The following is a 14,713-nucleotide window of genomic DNA, read 5'->3' as shown; positions in this document are numbered from 1 at the left end:
ACATTCATCACCCATGCTTCACACCCATATAAGAGCGTTGGTAAAACCATACTCTCATACATTCCCCTCTTTGCCTCCAAGGACAAAGTTCTTTGTCTCCACAGACTCCTAAGTGCACCACTCACTCTTTTCCCCTCATCAATTCTATGATTCACCTCATCTTTCATAGACCCATCCGCTGACACGTCCACTCCCAAATATCTGAATACATTCACCTCCTCCATACTCTCTCCCTCCAAACTGATATTCAATCTTTCATCACCTAATCTTTTTGTTATCCTCATAACCTTACTCTTTCCTGTATTCACCTTTAATTTTCTTCTTTTGCACACCCTACCAAATTCATCCACCAATCTCTGCAACTTCTCTTCAGAATCTCCCAAGAGCACAGTGTCATCAGCAAAGAGCAGCTGTGACAACTCCCACTTTGTGTGTGATTCTTTATCTTTTAACTCCACGCCTCTTGCCAAGGCCCTCGCATTTACTTCTCTTACAACCCCATCTATAAATATATTAAACAAAGACGGTGACATCACACATCCTTGTCTAAGGCCTACTTTTACTGGGAAAAAATTTCCCTCTTTCCTACATACTCTAACGAGCCTCACTATCCTCGTAAAAACTCTTCACTGCTTTCAGTAACCTATCTCCTACACCATACACTTGCAACATCTGCCACATTGCCCCCCTGTCCACCCTGTCATACGCCTTTTCCAAATCCATAAATGCCACAAAGACCTCTTTAGCCTTATCTAAATACTGTTCACTTATATGTTTCACTGTAAACACCTGGTCCACACACCCCCTACCTTTCCTAAAGCCTCCTTGTTCATCTGCTATCCTATTCTCCGTCTTACTCTTAATTCTTTCAATAATAACTCTACCATACACTTTACCAGGTATACTCAGCAGCCTTATCCCCCTATAATTTTTGCACTCTCTTTTATCCCCTTTGTCTTTATACAAAGGAACTATGCATGCTCTCTGCCAATCCCTAGGTACCTTACCCTCTTCCATACATTTATTAAATAATTGCACCAACCACTCCAAAACTATATCCCCACCTGCTTTTAACATTTCTATCTTTATCCCATCAATCCCGGCTGCCTTACCCCCTTTCATTTTACCTACTGCCTCACGAACTTCCCCCACACTCACAACTGGCTCTTCCTCACTCCTACAAGATGTTATTCCTCCTTGTCCTATACACGAAATCACAGCTTTCCTATCTTCATCAACATTTAACAATTCCTCAAAATATTCCCTCCATCTTCCCAATACCTCTAACTCTCCATTTAATAACTCTCCTCTCCTATTTTTAACTGACAAATCCATTTGTTCTCTAGGCTTTCTTAACTTATTAATCTCACTCCAAAACTTTTTCTTATTTTCAACAAAATTTGTTGATAACATCTCACCCACTCTCTCATTTGCTCTCTTTTTACATTGCTTCACCACTCTCTTAACCTCTCTCTTTTTCTCCATATACTCTTCCCTCCTTGCATCACTTCTACTTTGTAAAAACTTCTCATATGCTAACTTTTTCTCCCTTACTACTCTCTTTACATCATCATTCCACCATTCGCTCCTCTTCCCTCCCGCACCCATTTTCCTGTAACCACAAACTTCTGCTGAACACTTTAACACTACATTTTTAAACCTACCCCATACCTCTTCGACCCCATTGCCTATGCTCTCATTAGCCCATCTATCCTCCAGTAGCTGTTTATATCTTACCCTAGCTGCCTCCTCTTTTAGTTTATAAACCTTCACCTCTCTCTTCCCTGATACTTCTGTTCTCCTTGTCCCATCTACCTTTTACTCTCAGTGTAGCTACAACTAGAAAGTGATCTGATATATCTGTGGCCCCTCTATAAACATGTACATCCTGAAGTCTACTCAACAGTCTTTTATCTACCAATACATAATCCAACAAACTACTGTCATTTCGCCGTACATCATATCTTGTATACTTATTTATCCTCTTTTTCTTAAAATATGTATTACCTATAACTAAACCCCTTTCTATACAAAGTTCAATCAAAGGGCTCCCATTGTCATTTACACCTGGCACCCCAAACTTACCTACCACACCCTCTCTAAAAGTTTCTCCTACTTTAGCATTCAGGTCCCCTACCACAATTACTCTCTCACTTGGTTCAAAGGCTCCTATACATTCACTTAACATCTCCCAAAATCTCTCTCTCTCCTCTGCATTCCTCTCTTCTCCAGGTGCATACACGCTTATTATGACCCACTTCTCGCATCCAACCTTTACTTTAATCCACATAATTCTTGAATTTACACATTCATATTCTCTTTTTTCCTTCCATAACTGATCATTCAACATTACTGCTACCCCTTCCTTTGCTCTAACTCTCTCTGATACTCCAGATTTAATCCCATTTATTTCCCCCCACTGAAACTCCCCTACCCCCTTCAGCTTTGTTTCGCTTAGGGCCAGGACATCCAACTTCTTTTCATTCATAACATCAGCAATCATCTGTTTTTTGTCATCCGCACTACATCCACGCACATTTAAGCATCCCAGTCTTATAAAGTTTTTCTTCTTCTCTTTTTTAGTAAATGTCTACAGGAGAAGGGGTTACTAGCCCATTGCTCCCGGCATTTTAGTCGCCTCATACGACACGCATGGCTTACGGAGGAAAGATTCTTTTCCACTTCCCCTTGGACAATAGAAGAAATAAAGAAGAACAAGAGCTATTTAGAAAAAGGAGAAAAACCTAGATGTATGTATATATATATGCATGTGCATGTCTGTGAAGTGTGACCAAAGTGTAAGTAGGAGTAGCAAGATATCCCTGTTATCTAGCGTGTTTATGAGACAGAAAAAGAAAACAGCAATCCTACCATCATGCAAAACAGTTACAGGTTTCTGTTTCACAGTCATCTGGCAGGACGGTAGTACTTCCCTGGGTGGTTGCTGTCTACCAACCTACTACCTATTATTATTATTATCATCATTACTAATATTGTGTCTTGAGACATAAGACACTCTTACTGATTTTAATGTGTACCTGCATGCCAGCACAGTGTGTAAGTTTATTTAGGTACAGGTATACATAATTATCAGAGTACAGTGGACCCCCGACATTTGATGGCATCAACATTCGATAAATCCGACATTCGATGCATTTTAACACAAAAATTTCGCCTCGACATTCGATACGATTCGTATGAGACGTGTCCACGTGTGGCCTGAACTGCCCCATGTGTGCCAGTGTTTACAAGCCAGCCAGTGTGTGCGCATCTAAGGATACATTTGATACATTCCATATTATCCATATTATCACTGTTTTTGGTGCTTGTTTCTACAAAATAAGTAACCATGGGCCCCAAGAAAGCTTCTAGTGCCAACCCTTCGAGAAAAAAGGTGCTAATGACTATTGAAATGAAGAAAGAGATAATTGCAAAGTACGAAAGTGGAGTGCGTGTGTCAGAGTGCATGATGATTTGGTAAAGAAATTGCCTGCAACTAGCGGTGATGTGAGTGAATTTAAGGCCAGCAAAGGTTGGTTTGAAAGATTTAAGAATCGTAGTGGCATACACAGTGTGGTAAGGCATGGTGAGGCTGCCAGTTCAAGTCCTAATGGAAGGGGATTCCCCTTCTAAACACTAACACCATCCACACTCTCCCCTCCTCCCATCCCATCAATCATCACCAGATCTTCATTAAAGGTAAGTGTCAATTATTCTTTTGTTATTAATCTATTGTTATTGTTGTTATTGTAATTATTCTATTGCATTAAACTTAATATTTCATGTGGTAAAAACTTTTTTTTCATACTTTTGGGTGTCTTGCACGGATTAATTTGATTTCCATTATTTCTTATGGGGAAAATTAATTCGACTTTTGATATTTTCGACATTCGATGAGCTCTCAGGAACGGATTAATATCGAATGTCGGGGGTCCACTGTATATATAAAATATGAAATAACTTTTAAAAACACTTGAAATTTTGGAGTTTCCAGACATAATAGAGAGACTTAGTGCTTACGGATCTCACATAGAATGTAAACAAACCGGGTGGGGCACAGTGACCATATTAGAAAGTCAGGTGGGGGAGCCGTATAGAGAGTTTTGGTCATAATTTGAAATGACCGTATTAGCACAACACCGTAGAGCGAAACGCCGTAAAGAGGGGCCCTACTGTACTTTAATATGCTACTTTAACATGTTACATTAACATGTACTTTTAGAGTGACAGATGAGCCACAGAAATAAAACCTGTAGATAACACAATGTGTCATCAGGGATCTAGTCAACTACCACTGTATTTTTGTACATATTATGTTGTACAGTAATAGCTGGACTTGCCATGTCTACTGCTACTTGCAGTCCACAAGCTGAATATATTGTTTTGTATAACTTCTTTGAAAAACAAAATAACAAAACTGTGGCTCAAACTACAGTGGACCCCCGCTTAACGATCACCTCCCAATGCGACCAATTATGTAAGTGTATTTATGTAAGTGCGTTTGTACGTGTATGTTTGGGGGTCTGAAATGGACTAATCTACTTCACAATATTCCTTATGGGAACAAATTCGGTCAGTACTGGCACCTGAACATACTTCTGAAATGAAAAAATATCGTTAACCGGGGGTCCACTGTATTTACAAATAAGCCACTCTTTGGATGGGAAACTTAGCCAGTATTTCAGTCCATCTTAGATCATTAGCAAGTAACAAAAATTGTGATTTCATAGCAGTCCAGCATAGACCAAAATGCCATTTAAAGTTTTCTCTCCAAAGTGGGAGTTACTTGTGAAGTGAACTGTATTTGGAAGAGAACAACTGCAGTCATTGGTAAGTTTTATTTTTTCAGAGCTGCCTCAGATCCTTCTGTTAAAAATTTTAAAAGTTCCACTGTATTTGAATTAAATTTTACTAAATTATATTGAACTGAAAATTCTAAATTCTGGAGACCATTTTCAAAATACCATGCAACTGGCTTACAGATTAGTAGAACATTATTGTATACAATTACAGTACATATGTATAATAAATTGTGATTAAATGAAATTGTCCTTTAAAAAAATGTTTGACAGATTTGTTACCAATAAAGGATGTATATATACAGTAGTAGTTTTGTGTTCAAATGATTTAACGCTATAGAAAAATAATTGAACTCTGGAGGACAAATTTGTTGCAGATTGAGGATGTTGGGAGCAATGAGCAGTGTGACTGGAGTGTAGCCAATGGTACCACTCCTGATATGGTCAGCCATGACCATTTTTCATCCACCCACTCAAGGCCAGCAGTTACACAAGCAAAACCATTGGGGCAAATTAAGAAACATAATATAGACACGCACACCAGAGTTCATACTCATGGTAAGAATTACAATTTATGACCATTTCTATGTGATACCTTTTTATGATGCATTATTTTATCACCACAACGACCCACCACCACCATGATTAATTATCACTGCTACTCACCTACCACCACCACTGCCGGTGCCACTGTCACCACCAAACAACAATAGCAACATGATCAACTATCACTACCATCCACCCATCCCCACCAAAGAATGGAAGGAGAGGAAAAAGGAGGTTTTGTTTGCAAGAGGCTTGGACATTCAGCAGTCATATGTAAGCGTGTTAGATAGGATTGAATGGAGGCAAATGTTTTTTGGGACCTGATGACTGCCTGAACCCTTATTTGTAATATTGTTTTTATTATATGCAACTTCAGGATTATTATTCTTAACCCTTGGAGGGTCGGTCACGTACATGTACATCTTAACACCTAGGGTCGGTCACGCACTTATACGCATAAATTCTAGCGCTTTCAAATCGAACGGGAGAAAGCTGGTAGGCCTACATGGCCAGTGTGCGCAGTATAAAAAAAAAATCTTGGAGCCAGTGGTGCATTGTGGGAATGCCATTTCAGTACACCTTGTTTACCATGCCTTGCTGTAGAAATACCTCACTCCCCAGCAAATTGGGACTCTTATTTTCCCAAGTGACAGTTCTAAGACAGATGGAAGTGTCAGTGAAGATGAATTTCATGGTTTTGAGGAGTTTGTGACTGAAAGCAATACCCAGGAAACCAGAAGGAAGAAAGGAAGGCAGGAAGGAAGGAAAGAGATGAGAGGAAGGAAGAAGTAAGGAAAGAAGGTAGGTAGGTAGGTAGGAAAGAAGGAAGGAATGTAGGAAGGAAGGTAGTAAGGAAGGAATGTAGGAAGGAAGGAAGGACGACCCAGACGACCATCAACCTGGGATAACCCAAAAAAGTTAGACAAAGTGACTTACTTCCATGTGGGTGGTGGGGTGAGGAAGAAGGCATGGGTCCCCATGGGTGTTGGCAAAGGCAGTGAGGGTAGTGAGTGATGGTATAAAATGTGTCATTATGACACCAGCCACACCCTGACTCAGCACATTTACAAGTCCACCCACACAACGACAACAAGCTTCCAGAGGCTCTAACAATTCTAGGAATGTGTCCAGTGATTATATATGTGTATATATATTGTAGAACAAAAGTAATAAATAGCTTCTTTTATTGTTGGTTTGTGTGTACATACATGTTTTGTAAACAATACAATGATAACAATGTTTGTGAGGTTATTGTGTTGAAAAAATGAATTCTCTGGTTCTTGAGATCTGCTCAAGACACATTCCATTAAGAAAAAGAAAGAGAGGATGTAAACTAGAAAATGAGAGATGTTCTCTATACAGACGAAGGCGAAGAGTCACAGAGCTGCTGAGTGGGGCCAATGTACCTGAAATACGAAGGGAGGCACTAGTCACTGAAATTGCAAATATCGAAATTAATTAAGCTGAAGGAATCTTATGGGAAACAGGAATCACAGGAAGAACTAAAAGCCATAAAAGAAATTGAAAAAAAAAAACTTCTCTTATGCCAAATCTAAGGGGAAAACAATATCTACTATTGGGCTCCTGCTTAGGCAGGATGGGACATACACAGATAAAAGCCAAGAAATGAGTGAGATATTAAAGTCCAAATATGACTCGGTGTTCAGCAAGCCACTGCCCAGACTAAGGGTCGACAATCCAAATGAATTCTTCGTGAACGAAACCCAAAATTTGGTCATCCCCAAAATCTCGGATATCATTCTAACTCCACAAGATCTTGAAGAGGCAATTAATGACATGCCCATGCACTCTGCCCCAGGCCCAGACTCGTGGAACTCCATGTTCATCAAGAATTGCAAGAAGCCCCTATTGCGTGCCTTCAGCAGTTTATGGAGAGGGAGCATGGACACGGGTCATCCCCCACACTAAATACAACAGACATAGCCCACTCCACAAAGGTGGCAGCAGAGCAATTGCGAAGAACTACAGACCAATAGCACTAACATACCATATCATAAAAATCTTTGAGAGGGTTTTAAGAAGCACAATAGCCAACAACCTAGATACCCATCAGTTACACAACCCAGGGCAACACGGGTTTAGAGAAGGTCGCTCCTGCCTGTCCCAGCTACTGGACCGCTATGACGAGGTCCTGGATGCTGTAGAGGATAAACAAAATATAGATGTAGTATACACAGACTTTGCAAAAGCTTTCAACAAATGTGACCATGGTATAATAACACACAAAATGCGGGATAAAGGAATAACGGGAAAAGTTGGTAGATTGATCTACAACTTCCTGACAAATAGAACACAAAGAGTAATAGTAAACAGAGTAAAGTCCCAGGCAGCCACTAAAAAGCTCTGTTCCACAAGGCACGGTACTCAGTCCCATTCTATTCCTCATCCTCATTTCTGACATACAGAGATGTAAGCCATAGCTCTGTGTCTTCCTCTGCGGATGACACCCAGATTACCATGGCAGTGACCTTCATCGAAGACACCGCAAGACTCCAAGCGGACAACAACCAAATCTTCGTATGGGGCCACTCAAAACAACATTAAGTCCAACGAGGAGAAATTTCAGCTACTCAGATATGGGAAGCTTGAAGAAATTAAAAATGTGTCAGGGTATACCACAAATTCTAACCATACAGTAGAGCAGAAAAATAATATGAAGGACCTGAGAGTGATAATGTCAGAGGATCTTGCCTTCAAAGACCACAACAATGTAGCTACCTCATCCGCTAGGAAAATGATAGGATGGATAATAAGAACCTTCAAAACTAGGGATGCCAAGCCCAAGCTTGTGCTCTCTAGGCTGGAATACTGCTGTACACTAATGGCCCCCCTTCAAGGCTGGCAACATTGTAGACCTGGAGAGTGTACAAAGAACTTTCATGGCACACATAAGTGCGATAAGGCACCTAAACTACTGGGAATGGTTGAAGGTCCTTGATCTGTATTCCCTCGAACACAGGTGAGAGAGATACATGATAATATACAGTTAGAAGGTCCTGGAGGGATTGGTACCAAACCTGCACACGAAAATCACTCCCTATGAAAGCAAAAGACTCGGCAGGTGATGCAACATTCCCCCAGTGAAAAGCAAGGGTGCCACAAGTACAATGAAAGACAACACATTAAGTGTCTGGGGCCCAAGACTGTTCAATGTCCTCCCAGCATACATAAGGGGGATTACCAGTAGACCCCTGGCTTTCTTCATGAAGGTACTGGACAGGCACCTAAAGTCAGTACCTGACCAACCGGGCTGTGGTTCGTACATCAGCTTGCGTGTGGCCAGCAGTAACAGCCTGGTTGATCAGACCCTGATCCACCATGAGGCCTGGTCTCGGACCGAGCCGCAGGGGCAGTGACCCCTGAAACACTCCAGGTAAACTCCAGGTATACAACCAGTGAATATACAGTAGGTCCCCGCTTATATGGCAGATTGGGTTCCAGGCTACTGCCGGAAAGCAGACATCACCTGAAAGCAGAACACCATTTTTTAACATTTATAAATGCCAGGTAATAAGTTTACACTAACATATATTACGTTAGCAATAGAGCTAACCTTTAACCCTTTGACTGTCGAAGGGCCCAATCCTGAAGTGTCTCCTGGTGTCGCAAAATATTCGAAAAAAAAAAATTATTTTTTCTTATGAAAATGTTAAGATTATTTTTCTGATTGTTTTAGTCCCAAAAAAAAATTTTTCCCATCAGTACTTACCGAGATATAGAGGCATGAAGTTTGCAGAAAATGAGCCGCGTATGGCAACAGCGGCGACTGCCGCTCACCCGGTAAACTTTAGTTTACTTGTATTTGAAGGTTTGTTGTTTTTTTCACTATTTTATTTTTTCACATAACTTATGTGGCCTGTGAGACCAAAGTAAGGTGCAATGTACATATATACACTCGTATACAACACAATAAGCACACAAACATAATTATCAATATATTGTTTACAAAACTTGTTTACAAAAACAAACAATACAAAAAATTGTTTATTACTATTGTTCTATAATATATATACCAATATACAGTCACTGAACATACTCCTAGAAGTTCTGCAGCTTGTGGAACTCTCTGAAACATGGTGTCATACACAGTGGTGTTTTACACTCCTCACACATAAAACATGGTGTCATACACAGTGGTGTTTTACACTCTTACACATAAAACATGGTGTCATACACAATGGTGTTTTACACTCTCACACACAAAATCAGTGTGTGTGCATTTTTGTTGAATTTTTTTTTTATGTGCAAAGACAAAATACCTCGTCTGAGCAGCTTTCTTCAAAGTATTAGCAGGCAGTTGTGTTATGTAGTTATCCTAGGTAAATGGTTGTGTGTCATTCCTTCCTAATTTCCTTCATTCCTTTCCTACCTGGAGGGCATTCCACCTCTCTTCCTACATTCCTTCATCTGTCCTTCATTACTTTTTTCCTTCCTTTCATCTAGTCCTTCCTTCATTCCTGCCTTCCCTTCTTGCTTCTGGTTTCTATAATATATATACACATATATAGTCACTAGATACTTTCATAAAACTCCTATTATCACCCTTCAGCAAGCTTGTCTTGTGTGCGAGTGTGTGGCTTATAATTGTTTTGAGTCAGGAGTCGGCAGCTGTCAAAATGACATATTGTCTCATTACTCACTCCCCCTACCGCCTGTCAAAACAATGGGGTCGGATGCTGCTTCCCCCTCCATTCTATCTAATTATCTTTCTCCCTCATTCTATCTCTTTCAATCTGTCTCTCTTTCTCTCTCTCTCTGTCTATCTCTGTCTCACAGGTACACATAAATACAACTATACATAGTGTAAATTACCTAGGATAACCCAAAAAATCCAGACAAAGTGCTATACTCTGCTTGAAGATGTGAGTAAACGTGATGATGACAGCCTTGTGGCTCTCTCTGAGACAGAGCTAGACGGATAGACAGGGAGTTTGGCAGACAGACAAATAGACAGACAGACAAATGTTTGTTCGTCGTCGTCGTCGTCGTCGTCGTCGTCGTCGTCGTCGTCGTCGTCATCGTCATCATCACCTCCTCCTCCTCCTCCCTCCTCCTCCTCCCTCCTCCTCCTCCCTCCTCCTCCTCCTCCTCCTCTCCTCCTCCTCCCTCCTCCTCCTCCCTCCTCCTCCTCCCTCCTCCTCCTCCCTCCTCCTCCTCCCTCCTCCTCCTCCCCCCCCCTCCTCCGCCTCCTCCTCCTCCCCCTCCTCCTCCTCCTCCTACTCCTCCTCCTACTCCTCCTCCTCCTCCTACTCCTCCTCCTCCTACTCCTCCTCCTACTCCTCCTCCTCCTCCTTCTCCTCCCTCCTCCTCCTCCCTCCTCCTCCTCCCTCCTCCTCCTCCCTCCTCCTCCTCCCTCCTCCTCCTCCTCCTCCTCCTCTCCTCCTCCCTCCTCCTCCCTCCTCCTCCTCCTCCTCCTCCTCCTCCTCCTCCTCCTCCCTCCTCCTCCTCCTCCCTCCTCCTCCTCCTCCTCCTCCTCCTCCTCCTCCTCCTCCTCCTCCTCCTCCTCCTGCCCCTCCCCCTCCTCCCCCCCCGCCTCCTCCTCCTCCTCCTCCTCCTCCTCCTCCTCCTCCTCCTCCTCCTCCTCCTCCTCCTCCTCCTCCTTCTTCTTCTTCTGGCTCTTGACAGATGGACAGCTGCCCCCCTCCCTCCACCCTCGTTTACGCTCATCAAAGGTCAGCTCTTATCAGATGTTATCTCCCCTTATCTTGTCACTGTCATGGGGTGAACTGTTTTCATGCCTCAAGGGAACATATTATTACATATTATTATTATTAGGTATTATTATTATTATTCCTATTCTTCTTCTTATTCTTCTTCTTCTTCTTCCTCCTCCTTCCACCTTCCTCCTCTTCCCTCCCTCCTTCCTCCTCCTCCCTCCTTCTTCCTCCCTCCCTCCTTCCTCCTCCTCCCTCCTTCTTCCTCCTCCCTCCTTCTTCCTCCTCCCTCCTTCCTCCTCCTCCCTCCTTCTTCCTCCTCCCTCCTTCCTCCTCCTCCCTCCTTCCTCCTCCTCCCTCCTTCCTCCTCCTCCCTCCTTCCTCCTCCTCCCTCCTTCCTTCCTCTTCCTCCTTCCTTCCTCCTCTTCTTCCTCCTCCTCTTCTTCCTCCACCTCCTCTTCTTCCTCCTCCTCTTCCTCCTCCTCCTCCTCCTCCATTGCTTTTGGTCTCAAACTCCTCGAAATCATGAAATTGATCTTCATTGACACTTCCATCTATGTTAGAGCATCACTTGGGAAGAGAAGAGTCCCAGATTTGCAGGGAAGTCACATATTTCTTACCGCTAGACATGCTGAAAAAGGACGACTGAAATGGTATTCCCACAATGCACCACTGGCTCCCCGATTTTTTTTATATGGTACACACTGACCATGGAGACCCATTCTCTCACATGTGGGCCTACCAGCTTTCTCCTGCTTGATTTGAAGCCCCTAGAATTTATGCGTATAGATACGTCAAACACAGTATCTCCTATGACGTACATATACGACCGCGACAGTCAAAGGGTTAAATATTTGTAGTCTTAATGTAGGGTGAGAGGTGAGTTTAATTTGTAGGAAGTCAGGTCTGGGAGGTAAGGTAGCCAGCCAGGTCAGCCCACCCCACCTGCATATAATATACTACATATTACAACCCAGGCACAATAAGGCCTGTTATCCTGGGTGTAAAAGGGAGCAAGGAGCAGAACAAACACAGCTGAATGACTTTGAAATATATTTTCCTTCACCATGAGTGATAGTAAGTACAGTGGACCCTCAGCTAACGAACGCATCACATAACTTTAAATCCATCCAACAAAGCGTTTGAGCGTAAAATTTTTGGCCTGGCTAACGATAAACTCGCTCAACGTGATTCATCCCGAACCTGTCCGTCCAGCCTGAGCGCCTCAGCTGCCCTGCCGTCATTGTTTACAAGCCAGAGTGGCCGGTTTCATGCATACATTCGATACATTTTGTATTATTCCATTGTTTATAGTGCTTGTAACTGCTAAATAAGCCACCATGGGCCCAAAGAAATCTTCTAGTGCCAGCCCTGTGATAAAAAGGGTGAGAAATACTATAGAAATACTATTGTACCATGGTCAGCTGCTGCTGCACCACCGTCAGCTGTACTATAAAATGTGGAGAGTGTTGTTGGTGTGGCTTAATGAGAAACAATTAACCCCAGAGGGTTAGCCACCCAGGATAACCCAAGAAAGTCAGTGAGTCATCAAGGACTGTCTAACTTATTTCCATTGGGATCCTTAACCCCTTGACTGTTGCAACCCCAAATCCTGAGGTGTCTCCTGGTGTCACAAAATTTCCAAATAAAAAAAAAAGAATTATTTTTTCTTATGAAATGATAGAGAATCTTTTCCCGATTGTAATGACACCAAAAGAGCGAAATTTGATGGAAAACTGACGGAATTACACTCATGAAGTTAGCGACCTCGGCAATATTTACGAATCGGTGATTTTGCCCACTTTGAGCCCTATTTTCGACTAATTCCATTGTTCCAGTCAACCAAACTCATAGCTATTTCTTTAGAACTCCATTTTTTCTATCGATTGAGTACAAGAAACTGCCCATGTACCGATTTCAACTACCCAATAACGTGGTCGGAAATTTGCAATTTGGCCAATTTCACGAAAATTAAAAAATATGACAATTTCAAAATAGGGTCCAGAATGAACAATGCAGACATTCCTGGCTCTAAAATAACATTTTCTTTGTTCATCAGTCACGTCTCCAGGCCCCTCGGATATTACTCTTGCTTTCTATTTTGAATTTTTATTCAAACAAAAAATAGAAGATACAGTGGACCCCCGCATAACGATATTAATCCTTTCATGAGAGCTCATTGTTATGCGAAATTATCGTTATGCGAATGAATTTTCCCCATAAGAAATAATGGAAATCAAATTAATCTGTGCAAGACACCCAAAAGTATGAAAAAAAAATTTTTACCACATGAAATATACATTTTCCTACACACAAAGAGAAGGATACATGCACAATAGTAGAGTAGTACATGCACAGTATATATTGTGCATGTACTACTCTACTAAATGAAGAATAAATGACACCTTTATTGAAGATGCAGCAATGACTGATGAGACACTGTGTCCTGGGAGTGCCTTTTCCTCCTGATTACTGTAGGTCCTGTTTGGCATTTTCTTCCAGAACAGGCCTTATCACACTGTGTATGTCACTACGATTCTTAAATCTCTCAAACCAACCTTTGCTGGCTTTAAATTCACCAATATGAGCACTAGTTCCAGGCATTTTTCCCTGTTCATCTAGGTGTTAGTCGACTGGTGTGGGTTGCATCCTGGGAGACAAGATTAAGGACCCCAATGGAAATAAGTTAGAGTCCTCGATGATGCACTGACTTTCTTGGGTTATCCTGGGTGGCTAACCCTCCGGGGTTAATTGTTTCTCGATAATTGTTTCACATTAAGCCACACCAACAACACTCTCTCCACATCTTCGAGTAATACAGCTGATGGTGGTGCAGCAACAGCTGTGGTGCAGCTGACCATGGTGCAGCAACAGCTGACCATGGTGCAGCAGCAGCTGTGGTGCAGCAGCAGCTGACTGTGGTACGATAGTATTTATCACCCTTTTTACCACAGGGTTGGCACTAGAAGCTTTCTTTGGGCCCATGGTGGCTTATTTAGCAGTTAGAAGCACTATAAGTAATGGAATAATACAAAATGTATCGAATGTATGCATGCAACCGGCCACCCTGGCTTGTAAACAATGACGGCAAGGCAGGCGCTCAGGCTGGACGGACAGGTTCGGGACGAGTCATGTTCAGAAACAGCTGATGGTGCAACAGCAGCTGACCGTGGTGCAGCAGCAGCTGACTGATCCAGCAACAGCTGACTGATCCAGCAACAGCTGACTGGTCCAGCAACAGCTGACTGGTCCAGCAACAGCTGACTGATCCAGCAACAGCTGACTGATCCAGCAACAGCTGACTGATCCAGCAACAGCTGACTGATCCAGCAACAGCTGACTGGTCCAGCAACAGCTGACTGATCCAGCAACAGCTGACTGATCCAGCAACAGCTGACTGGTCTAGCAACAGCTGACTGATCCAGCAACAGCGATTCTTAAATCTCTCAAACCAACCTTTGCTGGCTTTAAATTCACCAATATGAGCACTAGTTCCAGGCATTTTTCCCTGTTCACCTGGGTGTTAGTCGACTGGTGTGGGTTGCATCCTGGGAGACAAGATTAAGGACCCCAATGGAAATAAGTTAGACAGTCTTTGATGACACACTTTTTTGGGTTATCCTGGGTGGCTAACCCTCTGGGGTTAATTGTTTCTTGGTATTCTCAATAAGCCACACCAACAACGGTGCTACA

General features: G+C 42.5%; 1 protein-coding gene across 1 annotated transcript in view; it reads left to right on the top strand.

Moving 5' to 3' along the window:
- LOC128698896 (zinc finger protein-like 1 homolog) overlaps positions 1-14,713 on the top strand; it is a 134,714-nt gene that overhangs the window by 59,618 nt on the left and 60,383 nt on the right. The window contains exon 4 of the mRNA XM_070087083.1: positions 5,177-5,357. Within this exon, the coding sequence (XP_069943184.1) occupies positions 5,177-5,357 (181 nt within the window). The remainder of the gene's footprint in view (positions 1-5,176; positions 5,358-14,713) is intronic.

This window comes from Cherax quadricarinatus, chromosome 20 (genome assembly GCF_038502225.1).
Source record: "Cherax quadricarinatus isolate ZL_2023a chromosome 20, ASM3850222v1, whole genome shotgun sequence".
NCBI classification, from domain to species: domain Eukaryota; kingdom Metazoa; phylum Arthropoda; class Malacostraca; order Decapoda; family Parastacidae; genus Cherax; species Cherax quadricarinatus.
This window is presented reverse-complemented; position numbering and strand designations above follow the sequence as displayed.